At 43.7% G+C, this 18648-nt stretch overlaps 1 protein-coding gene across 5 annotated transcripts in view; it reads right to left on the reverse strand.

The window, feature by feature from the left end:
- Positions 1–18648, reverse strand: part of KCTD1 (potassium channel tetramerization domain containing 1) — a 181066-nt gene that overhangs the window by 65968 nt on the left and 96450 nt on the right. The window contains exons 2-3 of one of the 5 annotated variants that reach the window (XM_036823131.1): positions 2377–2603; positions 1971–2065 (exon numbers count right to left, since the gene is read on the reverse strand). The exons of 3 other annotated variants lie outside the window; for them this stretch is intronic. In XM_036823131.1, the coding sequence (XP_036679026.1) occupies positions 1971–2054 (84 nt within the window). In that variant the 5' untranslated portion in view covers positions 2055–2065; positions 2377–2603. The remainder of the gene's footprint in view (positions 1–1970; positions 2066–2376; positions 2604–18648) is intronic. One more of the 5 variants, XM_036823134.1, reaches the window with a different exon arrangement.

Genomic DNA, 18648 nt, shown 5'->3' on the forward strand with positions numbered 1-18648 from the left:
AACTAACCTGCATTTCCCAAAGATTTCCCAAAACTTTTGCACACGCTGTTCCCTCTGCCTGAAAACACTCTTCCCAGGGTGGGTCTCTTCGTGCCCCATCTAAGTGGCCCCGCGTGCCCATAACCACCTGTCATGTCCCCAGGGTTTCATGTTCTGTAGAACATATCCGACTATATGCTACTATATTGCTACTGTATCCCATTTTCTCGCTGTTACCTATTTCCCCTTTCCGTCTGTCTCACCCGCTAGAGTCTATAAGCTGAGGAGAGGCTTCGTCCTCGGCAGTCTGACGGACAGCTGTCCGTTCCAGGGCCCACGCAGCACCTGCGGGTAGGTGTTTAAAAGTAGTTGAGAAATACGCAAATGATTTAGGTATCTCTAAGCTCCACCCCCCCCAGGGCGGGGCCCTCCGTTTACACAATCCTGGACGCTGGAGACCAGTCTTTGAGAGCATTTTCCTCTGCGTGGGAAGAAAAAAAAAATCCAAGATGCACAAAATTGTGAGTTAGCCAAATGTGAGGAGAGACCAGCAAGGAAGCAGCCCTTCCTTGACACTTCTGGGCACCGGGGAGCGACTGGACAAGGGGCACCGTGCCTCACGTGCACGATGAACCTCCGGGGGGGGGGCCTCGATTCATGGGCTTCAGGAAATCCGGGGGGGGGGGGGGGAAACCTTCCAGCTCTATGAGGCTGTGGTCGACACCGGTGTTCCCAAACAGGGCACCGTGCATCTTCTTGCTTCTAAATAGTTCTGGATGTTTTAGTGAGTATTAGAATATACAGCTAGCACATCAAACCTGTGATTTCGTGGCTACTGTCACTTGGGATGAGTGGAAATAGTCAGGAAAAATGCCAGGTAAACATGAACATGGGCGAAACGAGAAACATCAAAAGTCACGACGTCCTTGCATTGCGACGTCGGAGAAGCGATCCCCACTTTACAGCCCCACCCCGTCTCCTCCAAGGCATCCAGAGGGATGTTGGAAACCGAGATGACCTGGGTAAAGCCTTGGTAATGGAAACACAATGCGAGGGTCAAGAAGCTTAACGCCCAGGGGGCTCTTCTCTGAAGCACTGGTATTTGCAGTCCAAATTCTCCCTGCACATTTTGGGATTTTTTCCCAACAGTTTTCAAACCGCGTAATTTACAATGACCAGTTTCCCTAGGCTTTAAAGCAACATATTTTCTGCACAAAGTAGCAATGAGTAAAAAGCAGAGCCCTGAACGCTAATACTTTAACCCCTTAATCCCCAAACTACCTTTCTCCATCTCTTAAGGCCCCTGCTGCCAACATTGTTGCCAGTACCTTTAAGAAGCGCTACTTCTCTGCTTCTCCTCCGGCCCTTTAGGAACAGAAATCTACTCTGCAAGACTCAGGAGAGGCCCAGAACACTTCCTCAGCTGGCTGCCCTGTGGTGGTTTGGGAGGGTCAAGGGTGAATCTCTCAGCTCTCCTGGCCACCCCGCAAAGAAACGGAAAAAAAACTTTCCTTGAAATGTTAACTACAGAGAGCTTAAAAAGTAGGGCAGGGAATACTTGCAGAGAGGAGAATAAAGCCAGAATTAGATGTCATTGCTTTAAAATCATAATTCCAGGTCAGGGACTGAATTTTTCTTTTAGGTACAAAAGTACTCAAAGCCCAAACAAAGCTGTTATTAAGGTTCTATCAAGATCTTCAGAAGGAGAGACTGAAAATCTAATTGCTATGCTTACATGGAAGAAGATGGCTGCAAACAAGCCAACAAACACACATAGAAATAAATAGAGGGGAGGGTGGGATGAACAGGCAGAGCAGAGGATTTTTAGGGCAGTGAAACTACTCAGTATGATACTACATGGTGGATGCATGTCATTGGACATTTGTCAAATCCCATAAAATGTACAACACCAGGAATGAGCCCTAATGTACACTATGGAGTTTGGGTGCTCAGGAGGTGTCAGTGGAGGGTTACCAATTATAACAACGTACCATCAATAGTGGGGCAGGCTGTACTGTGTGGGACATGGTATCCGTGGGCACTCTCTGAATTTTCTGCTCTGTTTCCTTGGGCATCTAAAACTGCTCTAAAAAACAAAGTTTATCAATTAAAAAAAAACAAATTTAAAAAATTACACTTGTTGCAAGTCACAGTAATTTTTCCCCCAGAAAAAAGCCAGTGAATAGAAGCCTGAAATCTAGAAACTCTCTCTGCACATGCACAATACTCGACATCAGTTCAAGTGATGCCAAAAAAGCGCCCATCTTCATGCTATGAAACTTGAGACCCAGCACGTTCATTCTCGTGCAACTTGTTCATTCCCTCCCTGGCTGAGAAACATTTTCGGGCAGTGTTCCTATTTTATCTAGCTTTCCTTTCGATAAAATGGGCCCCTACCTTGAATGTGATCCTCCACTTTGTCACTGACTCAATTAAAACACAAAGGATGTTCTCCGGTTGAATGAGGAACGCCCTTGAAGTGGGAGCCAGGATCTTTTAGGACCAGGATCCCAGACTCCCTGGGGAGCACGATGGGCCGGATGGAGGAGGAGGGGCTCTGAGGGCCGGCAGGGGAGCTGAGGTCGCAGTGTCATCTGCGTCTAACCTGGGTCAGTGTTTTCCTTCTGTGATTTTAGAAAAGTACATAAAATATTAACAAGACCACCCCAAACCTGCCACCTCATCTGTCCTCGGGGACCCCACCCCCACCCCCCCTCCTTCCTGCTCTCGACTCCTCCCCATCAGCATGTAAACATGCTCCTGTGTCTCTCACGTTAAAAATATATAAAATCCCCCACAAACTCGTCTCCAGCCCCAGCTCCCTCCAGCTCCCGCTCTCCTGACCCCTCTCCTGGACAGTCAAACCTGAAAGCAGCCCAGCTGTTCCCCTTTCCTCGCCTCTCTTCCCTCCCTCGGGTCCCTCCATATGGCCTCTGCCCACTGCCCACCACCCCACAGAACTGCTCTGCAGAGAAGCCAGAGGACGTACACCATGGTCTCATCTTCCGGAAATCTCAGCCGCATTAACAAAGCCCACTACTCCCTCTGGTCCCAATACACTACAACCTACCAGTGCCCTCCGCCCCCCTGGCTTTATGCCAGCACCCCCTTCTCTACCCTTCTACCCAATATTCAAGTTTCTTAGGGCTCTCTTTTATTCTCTAGCTAGGATTTCTTTCTAAAGCAAAATAATCCACCCCAAGTGGCTTCAATTATCATCCACAAACTGGTGAACTTCCAAATATTATCCTCCAGACGACTTTTGCCAGACCTGTTTATCTACCTGCTTAGTCAACATTCCCCTCGGGTGTCCCAGAGCCTCTCAAATCCAACATCTCCCAAGCAGAACTCACCATCTACCCCCAGGGCTCCCCCCCACAGCGATCCCTGTTTCAATATGTAGCACCACCATTCACCTGTCCATCACCTGAACTCCTGTCCCCCGGACACCGACGTCCATGTCCTGTGGAGTACACCACCCATATATTTCTGGGAACCATCTACTACTTCTCCCCCCTCCTGCTACTGTTATCTTAGTCCCTGGACACCATCACTTCTCCCTTGCTCTAGTTCCTCTGCAATCCAAGGTCCACATCTCTCAACCAAAGAGAACTTGTTAACAAAACAAAACAAGGCAAATAAGTTGAACCCTGTCCTGCTTACACCCCTTCCACAACTGCTTCCAGCCCTTCCACAACTGCCCCGACCACAGATGAGGTTTGAAACCTTTAACATGGTCTAGATGCCACAGCGCTGGAGCCGAACCCTTCAGCTTTCTCTTTCACCCCTTCCCCATCACTCTATGCACAAAGCCCACAGACTTCCTTTCTGTTCTGGAATATTCTGGAATGAACCATGCTCTTTCCCATCACAGGTGTTTGCTCACACACCTCCCTGTGTCTCCCTGTGTCACCTCCCCGTGTCACGTCGCTCAGATCAAATTCCTTCTTCCCTTCTCTGTTCTCTCTACACCCCTTTGAAGTGAAAACTAAGAGTAAAGCCCAAGGGAGAATAAGAACCAAGAGAAATAGGTAAGTTGAAAAAAGCACCAAGAAGGAAAAACAGACAGTTTGGTTTATATCCCTTTATTAACTGTACTTTGCCCTCTCAGACAGTATTCTTTAAGTTTAAAAGAAAACGTAACCCAAGGAGGTTGTGCCTAAGCCAGAACAGATATAAGTTCTCAAACGGAATTAAATAACTGTGAGGGCACTGATTTTATTTTCTGTACCTGTGATCAATCAAAAGGCATCTGGAGTCCACGATCAAATCTCATAAAAGATAAATGGGACTTCCCTGGTGGCACAGTGGTTAAGAATCCACCTGCCAATCCAGGGGACGCAGGTTCAAGCCCTGGTCCAGGAAGATCCCACACGCCGCGAAGCAGCTAAGCCCATGTGCCTCAACTACTGAGCCTGCGCTCTAGAGCCCTCGAGCCACAACTATTGAGCCCACGCACCACAACTACTGAAGCCTGCATGCCCTAGGGCCTGCATGCCGCAATTACTGAGCCCACGCGCCACAACTACTGAAATCCCTGTGCTCTAGGGCCCATGTGCCGCAACTACTGAGCCCACGTGCCACAACTACTGAGCCCATATGCTGCAACTACTGAAGCCCCTGTGCACTCTAGGGCCCATGTGCCACAACTATTGAGCCGACACACCACAACTACTGAGCCCACGTGCTGCAACTACTGAAGCCCCTGTGCTCTAGGGCCCATGTGCCGCAACTACTGAGCACACATGCTGCAACTACTGAAGCCTGTGCACTCTAGAGCCCGTGCTCTGAAACAAGAGAAGCCACTGCAATGAGAAGCCCACACACGGCAATGAAGACCCAACTCAGCCAAAAATAAATAAAATTAAAAAAAAAAAGAAAAATGGTATTAGTGACAATAGTCATTGATATTTCCTAATACAGTATATGATACATCCTAATATTGATAGAATTAACATAGGAGAGCAAGAAGAGGCAGAATAACCACAAAAGCCCAACGTAGACAACTGGACAGACAGACAAGCAAAAGGAACTCTTTTCCCTAAATCCAAATTATAACACTGACCCCCTAAAGTTGGAGTCCCCTCCCTAAGAATTTCGCAGTTGTGCACTGTCAACTCTATAATTTGAGCAAATACTACATATTGGATGATTCTACGAAATCAAACGGATTCCTTTGTAAAAGGGTTTCTCTTAGTTGTTATGGGGTTGGAGGTTGACCCAGGGAAAGGCAGAGGAGAAATGAGGGCTCTGGGGGAAAAAAAAAAGAAAGAAAAGAAAACCTGAGTAGGCCTGAGGTGGAGAGGTGAACACTAGTCCAGACCTAAAGCACAGAAGGGGCTGAAGTCCAGGTGTGGTGACCTCAGGGCAAGTCCATCTTTGTCTCGCCCCACCGTCATCCCCAGAGGGCACAACTCACCAACCAGACCTGCACCTCTACTAGGACAGCACTGCTACCACCACCGCATTTAACCTAGCTGCTGATTTATTTGGGTGCATGTGATCCCTGTCGTGTGCTAAGAAATCGACAGAAGAGAACAAACTGCTTCTGCAACATATGCAGGACAGAACTCGATTTAATCTTCAGGGCACTGTCTTAATCGTCTGACCTTCAGAGCAGAGCGCAGTGCCAGGCACACAGTAGGTGTGCCACACATATTTAAGGAAACTTTTTTTCCGTATGTGCCATTGGAGGAGCTTTTTATTTCTAACCTTCACAGCTGAAGAATTAGTTTTCATTTTTTCAAATGAGAGTAAAATATTTAGACCCGTTCTGCTCAAGGCTAGGAGGGCAAAGATTATAAATTCACCTTTATTGTTATTACAGAATATTTTTATTCATTTCTACAAATACTTTTGAGCACTTAAAATGTGCCAACCACTGTGCCAGGCACTGAGAATAGAGCAGTGAGAAAAGGAAGCAACGTCCCAGGAATGGTCCTTATGCAAAGGGTCCAATGAATAAAAATCATGAAAATATTAACTCTCACTTTAAAAAATATTCAACCATTAGTTTTTGAGAGGCTACTCTGCATACAGCAAATAAAAGAGGAAACAACCCTAAATTAGTAAGAAAATTTCAACCGCAGGTTGAGACACATTAAATCAGATACACTACTTTATACATCACATTAAGTTGAATATTGTAGAAAAAGACATACATCCTTGAAACATAAATCCCAACCAGAAATGGCAACAGACACTAGAAAGTATACCAAGGTATCGTTAACTTTAAACAGCCTGACCCAATAACGGAATTCACATCGAGGACAAATGAGGGCTCCAAAAGAGAATTCACTCAGTGTCTTTCAACTGCAATCTAATTTACAAACATTTGATTTGTAAAATTTTGATTTGCAGACATTTTTGCCAGGATGGAATCATAGGTTCTTAGGGCAGAAGGGATTCTCAAGATCACCTGACCAGGTATTCCGGTAATGCCTGTCTCATCAAGAAGGACTTCTCATAAATTGGTTTAGGTAAGTTAGACTAACACCCAGTGAGGTGAGGGCAGTAACCAGCAGCCGTGCCAGGTGATCTCACTCTCAAATGCTAATCCCACGATCCTTCAGCATCACAAATATGGACTAACAAGTGCCCACCCATGTTGATATTTTCTTTTGATTCCATCAATAATACCTTGGCTGCTTTCTAGTATAGGAGTGGGGAGAAAAGCACAGATTTTCTGACAGATATCATCAGTGAGGCAGTGTGGGGAAGTATGTCCCTGAGAGAAAGACCCCAGTCCTCTGAAGGCATGGGAGGACCTTGCCCGGGATGGGAATCAACTGAATAAAGTCTGAAACTATCACATCGTAAGGGTTGCACATAACCTAGCAAGTGAGAAGAGGGGGCTTTGTTGACCAGGAAGGAGATTCTGAGCCTATGAATAAGGAGCGCTTCCTGACTCTGGATCGGATTCTGCTACCCATCTCTCTGGACTTCCGTCTCCTCTCCCTGCCTAACGAGCTGAGGTGCTCAGATGTGCTGTCCGCCCTGAGCTCTTAAGAAACGATACTAAGACCTGTTCTATACAGGTTACCGTCCTTCCCCTAACATCGGGTTGGCCAAAACGTGCGTTCGGGAAAAACCCGAACGCACGTTCTGGCCAAACCAGTATTTTAATTAGGGAAACTATAAGTCTGATTTAAAAGTGCCCACCTGTACCTGGAAGAGTGGACAAGACCAGTCACGGGTCCGTCTGCTCTGGGCTCATGCAGAGCCTCCTCTGGGATTAGGAGATCCCCTGCGCTCAGTGTGTGTGGCCCACTCCTCAGCAGGTGGGACCCAACTGATGGAGAGGGAGTAGACCCCAGTCACTTCAGTCTATTTCAATGATACTCTTGTTGGTTTTAATGTCTGTCTCTCCCACTTGAATGTCAAGTCTATGAGAAATGAGACCTTCTGTCTTGTTCTTTACTGGGCCATCTGTGACTGGCACATAGTAGGTACTCAATATTTGTTGATGGGAATCCCCTGGCAGTCCAGTGGTTAGGACTCCATGCTTTCGCTGCTGAGGGCCCGGGTTCAATCCCTGGTCGGGGAACTAAGATCCCACAAGCTGCGTGGCGCAGTCAAAAAAAAAAAAAGAATTAATATTTGTTGAATAAATGGTCAAGTGAGAGCCCTGGGATACGCCCTGAGTTTGCCATTTACTAACTGAACTTCCTGGGGCAGGCTACTTAATCTTTCTAGGGTACAAGATTGTTATGCGATTGGATCGAATCATGTATGCTGAGTATGTATGGTAACAAGTTCCACACATATGTGTTAGCTACTGGATGGATCACAGGGACGAATTCTTCAGGAATGACATGTGTATCTTTGGTAAAGGCAATGCATTGAAGGCTAATAATCTAATTATAATCCGTACTTCATGATGCAAATAATATTTACTGACTTCATTTCTAAACATGTTGGTATAAACTAAATTAAGACTAAAATGTGAAATATTTGATGATTTATGTCAGTTGAGCAAGTACTTTATTGCCACGTCGGAAAAGAGAGTTAAAAGCATGACATAGTCTCTCAAATTAGCACTTTGACACAAAGAGTGCCACTGTTCTATTTAATACATTGCCAGAAAGTTTCATATTCTTTATTGTATCTGGATGAGATCTTTTCTGGTTGTAAAGTGGCCATGAGAATGTTTTTAAAACTATTATTTAAAAAACCCAAAAAACAAAACCTGCAATTTATCATCTGGTCACATGTATTGTTTTTAATGATAAAAGTTTAAAAGATCTCAGTTCCATATTCTATACGATTAAGATATTTTGTTTATTCAAATCAATTTAGAATATACTTTACCGGAATCACGACACTCTAATGAAAATTACAAATAAAAAGAGATCAATTTCTATAAATTTATTGCTTATAATTAAAAGAAATCAAATTGTGTATTTTTTAATGAGATGGATACTTTTATTGAACACTGAAGACATATTGTCAATACTTGTAAGCCATTTCAACTTTTTTCTAAGATCTACTTAAAAGGTAGTCCAAAATTAATCCGTTAAACATTTTATATATACTTAAATTATCCTCTTCATGGTATAAAGGAGAGAATAAAAGCTTGCAGATTTAATTTTATTTTTATACTTCAGTGAGTTATACACTGGCTCAAACAGGGATACCTAGAATTTAATACACATTTTTCTCTTTTATTATTTGCCTTTTTGTTATCGTTATTTTGTTCTTACCATAGATGTGGGTCCTCCAGCTGGTTTCTTTGCATATTTCCATTCTTTCACCTGTGTTTATAAATATTTTGTGGGTTTTTTTTTTTTTTTTGGATCCACGGTCTTAGCTTTAAAGGAGAATATTGAGGATCAGCTGGAAATTGTATACAATCCCTCTACTTTTCCTCTAGCCTGTCAGCAATCTCTAACCAATTGAAATTTTTTAAAAGCTGTCAGTTATTGAGCACTTACTATGGGCTTTTACCACTCACAACTGGAGTGCAGTCAGCCCTCCATATCCATGGGTTCCCCATCCACAGTTTCAACAAACCGCAGATCGAAAATACTGGAAAAATCATTCCAGAAACTTCCAAAAGGCAAAACTTGAATTTGCCATGCACCAGCAATTATTTACATAACATTTACATTGTATTTATAATAGTATTTGTGTTTATAACTATAACAATACATTGTATTTACAACTACTTACATGGCATTTACGTGGTGTTATGATAAGTAACCCAGAGATGATTTAATATATAAGGGAGGGTGTGTGCAGGTTATATACAAATACTACACCATTTTACATACGGGACTTGAGCATCTGCAGGGGTCCTGGAACCAATTCTCCAAGGATACCGAGGAAAAACTGGATTCCCATTCTTCCCATCTAACAGATGGGAAACTAAGTAACTTGCCCAAGGGTAATTCAGAGTTATTATTCTCTTAGCTTTAACTTGGTCTACCCTTTGGTAAGTCTAATTAGAACTGATGGAGAATGCTGGGTTTGCTCCAAATGTCCAGTAAGCTTGGAGGTACCTTGGCTACTTCCCTCCCCTTTACTTTTCTGCTCCTGTGCCTTTTCCCTGTCTCCTTTTTGCTCCCGTGTCACCAAAGTATCCTTGAAACCTTGTGTTATCTGCTGTCACCAGTGAAAAGGGCTACATGTTGGTGGTGGTCACTTCCCAGCGATGTTCCTGCAGGGAGAAGTCGGGTGGCCCCAGGTCGGCAGAGCCCGGGCAGCTCGCCCATGCAGTCTGGGCGGGAGCTGGCGGCCAAGGGCCGCTGTGAGGAAAAGCCTCTGTGGGCAGCCTGTCGTCCTGTGCCAAGAGGTACAGACTTGCCCCATGAAGCGGCTTAGTATCATTAACATCTTCCATTTGGCGGGCACTTCACTGTCATTTTTATTGGTTCTTTTTACTAGCCATAGCTGCATCAGAGCTGTGTTCACTTTTTGTTTTAATTAAGTGCTCTGGCTGAAGTGGGAAAGACTGAAGGCCTTGGGGAGCTGGTCTTCAACTGCCAACCAGTCAGGGATCAGACAGAACTGTGCAGCTCCCCTTGGGGGTCAGCCCTCAACCACTGCAGAAAGGGTTCCAGGAGCTTGGCTTCACTGTAAGGAAAGATCCCCCAGTCAGTCTGGCTAGAGCTGTCAGTCACTGACAGTCTGGAGCCTGTGCTGGGCCATTCTATTTCACCCTAATCCAGAATGTTCCCTTGGATTGTCCTGAAACACCAAAAGCATGAAAATCACATTAAGCCTCTTTTAGTTTTTAAAAGACACATCCATCCACATGCTTGTGCTTCAGGGTCCTTTTTCTTTCTTTCTTTCTTTAATGCCTAACTGCACTGCTTTTATAACTTCAGCTAGGGAATTCCCTGGCGGTCCAGTGGTTAGGGCTCTGTGCCCTCACTGCAGAGGGTGCGGGTTCAATCCCTGGTCGGGGAACTAGGATCCCACAAGCCACACGGTGCAGCCAAAAAAACCAACAAAACAAAACTTCAGCTATAAATGACAGCCCCCAAAGTAGCACTGTAAAAGAGGCCTGGACCTGGACTTGGAACTTCACTCCTCAGTGGTGAGGTGAACTTGAGAAACTGCCTAACCTCTCTGAGGGTCAGTTTTTCTCATCTGTAGGATAGGTATAATCACAGTTCCTCCCCTCCCCCTTCAGCTTGCTTATACTGTGTGTACAGAGTATCACAGGAGTTATCACACATCGGGGTTTATCTTTCAGGTTACTTGTCTGCCCCCTCCACGAGACTGAGTCCTCCAAGGACAAGGAATTTACCTGTGCCCGCACCATCTATCTAACCCAGTATCTGATACTACAAAGGGCCCTGCAAAGCTTTCTTAGAATGAAGTCACATACAAGAAAGCCGTTTGCAAATCGTTAAGCACTATTCTCATGTACCTTAGTAATTGATTACTCGTTGTATGGTCCCAGACTGGAGATGTGAAAGAAATACTGCTGGGTACCAAAGGAGCCAGGCTTTAGTAATTCAAAGAGCTGGAACTGAAATGTAAACTAGGACACAGTACCAGTTCTGAATTTCTTTGGGTTATTACATAAATACTCAGTCTTAAAACACGTGGATTAACACAGTGTGAACATTTAGAGGGGCTGATATGGAGAGAGATGTGGCAGCCTACTTCGTTCTGGGACATCTAAAAGAGTAGTATACTAAGGCCTTCCCAAGAGAGATCAATGTCACAGCAACGAAAAGGCTTACATTTTGACAAGGCAAGATTTTATTTCTTCTGAGTTTTTACATTTTCTCCTCACACACTTCTAAGGCTTAAATGTTTAGTCTTTCAGTTTGGTCGGGCCACCTTCGGTCCCATTTCTTAGAAAGTAATACACACTGTTTACTACCCAGGCTTACTTGTGAACAGTCATTAGATGGTACAAGACCCTCGTCCTCTCCATTGGGTCCTCCTTCTGACTTGCCCCAGGTATTCCCACTGTCGTTTCTCCAGCATGTTAACTATTTCTAAGTTATACTTTACCTCCAAATTCCTGCCCTTGCACACAGTAAGTGCTCAATAAATGAATCCTATTTTCAGAGCTTTTCTGTATAGCAGTCTCCTTCATCTTGACTGTTCTCAGATCATCACTCACATCCCAAGAGGTGGTACTAAAATACATCACTTGAGATAGTAGTTAAATGCTATGAATAGGATCTAGGATTCCATGATCCTCTTCATAAGTTTAAAAACATAAACTTGAGAAACATACCTTGAACTTTACCACCCCACCCGTAAAATAATCCTGAAAATAGTGAAATCACCAGCACTATGAATATCCTACTGTTAATTATAAAAATTCAACGTGTGAATGAACACCACGTTGAGAAGAAAAGAGAATGAAGCTAGCATAATCCGTTTTCTAATATTCTTGTTATACTTTTATTTAGGTCTGTGTGTTTCTGCAGCAACATGCTTTCCACTGTAAAGTAAATATTCTGCCAGTCTTTTTTTTTTCTGGAGTAAAAAACAATGAGATATTTGTTCAAGATGGAAAGAAAATATCTAAAATCTATTTATATATAATTCTGTCAGAAAAAAAGTCACAAAATAGAAACCAACATTCCAGATGAGCTGGCTTAATGGAATTAATAGAATTATTAATTAAAGCTATAAATAATTAATTAATTTAATTAATATAATTCTCAAACCCACAAACTTATACTACTGGGAATATGGTGGCTGAATACTGATTATTTGAAAAGCAAACTAAATTAGAGGTGACAGATCCCTACATCATCACAGCAATCGTTTCTACTTTATAAGAGTGCTCGCTTTGTCAAACTAAGAACAAGTCAGAAGAGGTCATTAACTGGTCAGCAATGCTGCATCAGATCACCAACCCAGGGGCTTCCCTGGTGGCGCAGTGGTTGAGAATCTGCCTGCCAATGCAGGGAACACGGGTTCGAGCCCTGGTCTGGGAAGATCCCACATGCCGCGGAGCAACTAGGCCCGTGAGCCACAATTACTGAGCCTGCGCGTCTGGAGCCTGTGCTCCGCAATAGGAGAGGCCGCGATAGTGAGAGGCCCGCGCACCGCCATGAAGAGTGGCCCCCGCTTGCCGCAACTAGAGAAAGCCCTCGCACAGAAACAAAGACCCAGCACAGCCATAAATAAATAAATAAATAATTTAAAAAAAAAAAAGAACACCAACCCATTACCCTGATTCTGCAGCCTATTCAAAGCATATATTAGTACACATCAACTTCAAGTAAAACTTCTATTGATTTTATATAGTCTCCAGGACAGAAGTTAAGAATTAGAAAATTAAAAAAAAAAAGGAATTAGAAAATTATAATCCAATTATGCATTAGGGAAATGCAAACAACATAACAGAAGATCTAGCCAAATACAGGCCCTACTTCTAGAATACTGGAATTAAAATTTATGAAAGTCATTACCAATAATGCTAGTTAAATGCCAGTGAACTATTTTTACTCTTTTTATATGAAATGTACAAATTTCGGAGGGGGGGTGATAGTGGCAGCGGTGCCTCTTAGGACCTTATGTAAAACACTTGAACATTCTCACCAATATTGCCATCATCTGTTTAGTACTTCCAGTATATTTTCTCAACGTCTGTTTACTTAAAGTTATATGGAATGACATAATAAGCAATAAAATCTGAATTATACCCCCCCAAAAAAATTTACGAAAGTCATTGCCATAACGACCTTCATAATGTTTTAAGAACCCCAGTATTATGACTGCTCCCCTAATCCCAAACCATTCCAAATAAAATTTACTCTTGTGAAGAACTGTCAATCACCTTCTAAGCCAACTTTTGTGAATCCCCTGGAGTTTGGGCGGCAATTATGCCCCTCAGAGAGTGCCCCCTACCCCCTCTAGCAATGGGAAGGGTCTGCAGAACAAACTTAGAAGAAGCTGTGGGGCTAAATCTCAAAGAAAAGCAGAGGGGAGAGAAACCAGCTTTGGTATAAAGCATCCGCCTGGATGGGCTGTCTGAGGCGACAGTGAGAGGGAGGGGGCCTGGGTGAGTCACAGTGCCAGAGGCCTCCTGAGATTGCCCATCTCCTAGGAGACCAGAGGGGGTGCTACTGGCCCAAGGCAACAGACACCCCAGAAGGAGACACGGCAGAAAGGCCCCTGCGCAGCACCTGGACGACCTATTCACAAGAGAAACGCTGAAGACTGAGACTGGGACTTTATCAGCAAGATCAGCCGTTTTTCATACGTCACACATTCTGTGCTAAGATAATAAAATGATAGAAAACGTTCATCGAGCACTCCTGTTTTAAGCACTTTTTAAACAGTAATTCATTTAACGCTGACGACCCTAGGAGGTGAGTATGACCACTGTCGCCATCTGACCCAGGAGGAAACTGAAGACCAGGTTGGTTCTGGGCAGAGCTGAGCTTGTCCGGCCCTGGAGTCTACTCTTAACATGTTCTATGTGATGGGGCTTCTCAAAAGAGGCTGATACTGTCCCCAGACTTGTCAGAGGCTGGGACCACACACAGCAAAATGGAAGCATGTTAAGTACTGGAAATATTCTTCTGTGTTCCCAATTTTTTTTTTTTTTTTTTTTTTTTTTTTGCTGTATTTTAACAAGTTCGCTCTTCTTAAGTTGCTCCAGGAAAGCACCTCAGGCAGTGATATGAATCTAATGTCATATCATCTTCTCTTTAATAGATTCTTTTATTTGAACAGTTAAGAATTTTGGAATCAACAGACCATGGATTTAAAAGCAGACTCTGAAGTCTGACAGTTCTGGACTCAAATCCCAGCATAGTCACTAATCAGTTGCTGGACCTTCAGTAAATTAAGTCAATATCTATTCACAGACTCTTCCTTTGTAAAATGGAAATAATAACCATAACTCCTGGAAGGCCTGTGTGAGGATTAAAGGAGACCACGTAGCCCACTGTTCCCGAGCGATGCAGAGGCTGCCGGTCGGGGGACCACTTTAAAGCCCTCTGTTCGTCTTGGCTATTATTCATGATGACATTCCACTTCCTAACTACAGAGTCAGTTAGAGGCTGGGACAGTTGACTGTGAGACTCTTCGAGGAGGGAATCGCGTTTGTCTCTGGACTGCAGCCCAGTGAAATGGCAGCCTCGGGGCCGCGCGCTCCCTCCCTTCACTCCTGCGTGGATCTGGTCCAAATGTCCATTCCCTCACCCAGAACAGCGAAGAAGCCAGGATGGTGAAACGGTTCACCTGTGTTAAGTTCCTTAAAAACCACATGGCAGGGCCTTCCCTGGCGGTCCAGTGGTTAAGACCACGCTTCCAATGCAGGGGCCGCGGGTTCGATCCCTGGTTGGGGAATTAAGATCCTGCCTGCCGCGCCGCAGCCAAAAAAACTCAAAAACCAAAAACTACATGGCAAAAGCCACAGCAAGTTTAGGTATCAAAACTAATCCACAAGCTTAAGAAACGTGGTGGAAAGAGCCCTTATGGGACCCGGTGCTAAAAATAACAGTTCCCTTTGTCTTGTGTTAAGAGAGGAAGGATGGGGACTGAGCGGTGAGACCGTGGACTGAACCGGGTGAGTTACCCTGGACTGGGGACATGTAGTTAAAACTAGAAATCGATAATTACAAGCTTCCAAACTAGTCTTGACATTCGGTAACCCAATTATCACAAAGGAAGCAACACTTATCTCTGTCATTCTCCGGCATTCCTTTCCGAATTCCTCTTTCTTCCCAGAAGCCTACAGCCTAACGATCTCTTAAATCTGTCAGCCCTTTGTAGGTAGCACATTTTTGCCTCCTTCCTTACAGACCGGATCAAACCGCCCATCTGCCAGGGTTCACTGCCAGGTGATCAGGGGAAAGCAGTAATTCAGGGTGTGAAGGAGTCTAGACACTCCCAGGAAAGGCTTGCATTACAAAGATGAGTTTCAAATGTCTATACTCGGGTGGAGATGGGGCTGGTGATGGGGGAAGAACTGAGTGGCCCTGGATGGTGCCCGGGGCTTCCCTCCAAGGCCTCCCCAGGTTCCTGCAGTTTCCCAGGGTTCCAGAAATGGACTCGACATAGGAGACCCTTACGGCCCCCCATCCCCGCTCCTTTACGCCTGTGGGACTTCCCTGTACTCCCCCTGCCCCCTCCCTACCGCTCCCCCGCCCCCTCCCCCCGCCACCCGGCCCCATATTAAAAACAACCAAACTAACTACCTGGAGCGCCCACAAGAGCTGAACTGTTTCCAGTTACTAAACACAAATCACAAATCTCAGAAAGTAGTGGGTTTCCAGAAAAAAGGAAGTTTCCACTGGGGTTTGCAAAGCTGCCCAAGAGCAAACTGCTGTGACGAAAACTACAATTAAAGCTCAGACACTCTGGCCTTCCAATACTGGAAGATGGTTCCCACTTCCATTTGTTTTGAAAATTCTGTGACCCAAGACGTGGACAAATTTAGGATATGATATGAATAAAAAAAAAAAATCAGTCACTAAGGAAAGTTTGCTGTCAGATATAAATGGATCTTTTTTTTAAGGAAAAAAAGGCTCCGTCAGATTGTTATAGCATAAGCTGAAAGGAAGAAAGTCTAACAGTAAAGAAAAAAAGTGTTGAACAGAATTACTGAAAACCTAAAACACGTCTAATTAGGTTGGGCCTCCGGTAGTCTGACAGGATGCGCTGGGGTCCAGTGTCTAGTTCACAGCCATGGGCGCTAGGTAATATCCCCTCACATGCAGGTTCAATCTCAGCCCATAGCTGATATTAGCGAGGTATCTTGAATGGCTTAAATGCCCATTTATTTCTAGACCATATAGAAGCTCAGTCTCTGTTATAAAGACGACACCATTCAGAGACCATCCTCTCTTGAAAGAGAAGAGAAGGCAAAAAGAAACTTTCACAGATCTGGAAACCCAAAGGGCCTAAAACTTTACAAGTTCATCTGTTTCCCTTGTGATGTTCATGCATCAAGCAGAGAATCACTTCAGCTTGGAAGCCCGTCCTCTGCAAACCCTGACCGAGGGTGAAAACTGAATCCTGCTCCTCTCAGCAGTACTTAGCAGGTAGCAAGAGGTTCAGGTAACAATGGTTGAGCTGAGGGACTTCCCTGGCAGTCCAGTGGTTAAGACTCCTTGCTCCCACTGCAGGGGGCACGGTTGGATCCCTGGTCAGGGAACTAAGATCCTGCATGCCCTGCAGTGCGGCCAAGAAAAACAACAACAAAATACAATGGTTGAGTTGAATTCAGCTTCTTTAGAATATCACTAGTGTTAAATAAAAATGTTTACCAGCACAAGGTTTCAAATTCTAAAGCTCCATTTTCTTTCATTTTCATTTATCAAAGTCAATCAATCTCCCTTTTTGGACCAATTAATTCCCACTACCTATCCCCTATCTAAATTCTCCAAAGAAGTCTTTCAAATGGCATCCTGACTAATTGGTACAATGCAGTGAATGATCAATCAAGAGAAGTAAAATAGGTTCTAGATTACTAGTTTATGTCTGGTCCTAAGATTTTCAACATACGTAACCAACAAAGCAACTCCTATATCGATTCTGCTTTTGAAATGGCAGTGGAGATACCAAAAGATAACTTGAAAGTGAACTTTTTATTAAATCACTGAAGTGGAGCTTTGGCCTAAATCAAGGTGAAAACCTAAGAGGTCTCACATACAACTCACAGTCCTATTTGAAGAAGGGGATCTTCTTGCTTGAAATCCATCTACAATGACGAGAGGATGGCCTTTTAGGTGACATTAGTTAGGGGAACCAGATTTTAAATCAGGGTTTACGTTCTAGATGAATGGCATCCACTTTTTCCTTTGGCGGCAAATACTTCTTTTTCTATTTCCTGGATCAGATATGATAGATAGTGAGCTGACATATATGTAGGTTCACATCAATTTAAAATAATACACCTGAGTACTCACTGCAATATGAATATGCAAGAGTAAAACTACAGATTTCTTTCCCAAGTGACTGTTGCACTGAGTGCGTCACCTTTTAACCTTCTTTATTTTAATCTCGTTTTAATATTTAATGAGGCCAAAATCTTGCCAATGAGACCACTTGCCAAGTGGGAAATGATCAGTTTATAAAGATTCCTGGTACCAAAGCCAAAATAGTGGGCTACGTGGTCTCCTTTAATCCTCACCAAATCCTGGTACCAAAGCCAAAATAGTAGGTGCTCAGTAATTGTTTCCTGAATGAATGAAAAAAGTTCCACACTTATGTTAATGCCATTTAGTTTCTTCACCAATTTGAACTTTCTGTAAAGGAGAGCAAACATTCCTGCATCAGAAAAAATAATACAGCCACAAAATATTATTAAAAATCAGGAAAATACCCATTTTAAACAAGATGGTTAATCCTAATTGCTCCAGATAACCTATAATTGCCATAGCTGTTAAACACACTCTCCTGTCACGTTTACAGAAGTTTGATTCCATCTTTAAGAAAAAAAAAAAAAAGTGTATCCCTCCCGCCTAGTCTCCAAATTCAAAATAAGATTTTGGTGATAATTTCAATAATACATAAAATGCATGTTTTTTCTAGTAAGTAGATAGAATGAATATTCCTTCTCCCTTCCCACATGACAGCACCTGAATGAAGACTGGTTTCCCAAGTGCTATCAGTATCTGGCTTCTTCAAAGGCAAGGTCATGAACCACTGGGTGTGCCTCACAGGGAAGCTGCTCTAATTTCCAGCCTGGAGACTCTAAGGACAGACTCTGGCCCCTAGTGAAGTCGATGAAACAGAAACACTGGACGTGCACCATCAACCCCAGAAATCTCTCCACGAATAGATTTCCTACTTACAGAATTCCTTAAAAGTATTTCTGGAAGTAATCTGGGTTAGGGTCAAGTAGCTCCAACTGAAGGCACCTTTGTCACAAGCTTACGAATGCTGCCAAGTATATTTTAGGGAGCTAATTTTCACATTTTTGTTTGGTACCGAGAAAGGTACAGTCCATAAAAACTTTAGGAACAAAACTATGATATTTAGGATCTAAACTCCTACTAGGATTCTTTTTTCTGTAAATGATAAAGACTGAAGTTACAGATCTCTATCATCCCATCTAGGCTGAAGTACTGTTGACTGAGGCAGGAAAAATGTTGCATTTTCATGCAAAGAGAACAGCTATGAAGAGGTAGGATATGGGACTCGCTAAGCCTTTACATATGAACCACGTTATCTCCACCTGGGAGCTAGATGTTGTACTAGTAACTGGATCATCTTAAATCACAACAGCCTTGG

The sequence above is a fragment of the Balaenoptera musculus genome, chromosome 14 (assembly GCF_009873245.2).
Source record: "Balaenoptera musculus isolate JJ_BM4_2016_0621 chromosome 14, mBalMus1.pri.v3, whole genome shotgun sequence".
NCBI classification, from domain to species: domain Eukaryota; kingdom Metazoa; phylum Chordata; class Mammalia; order Artiodactyla; family Balaenopteridae; genus Balaenoptera; species Balaenoptera musculus.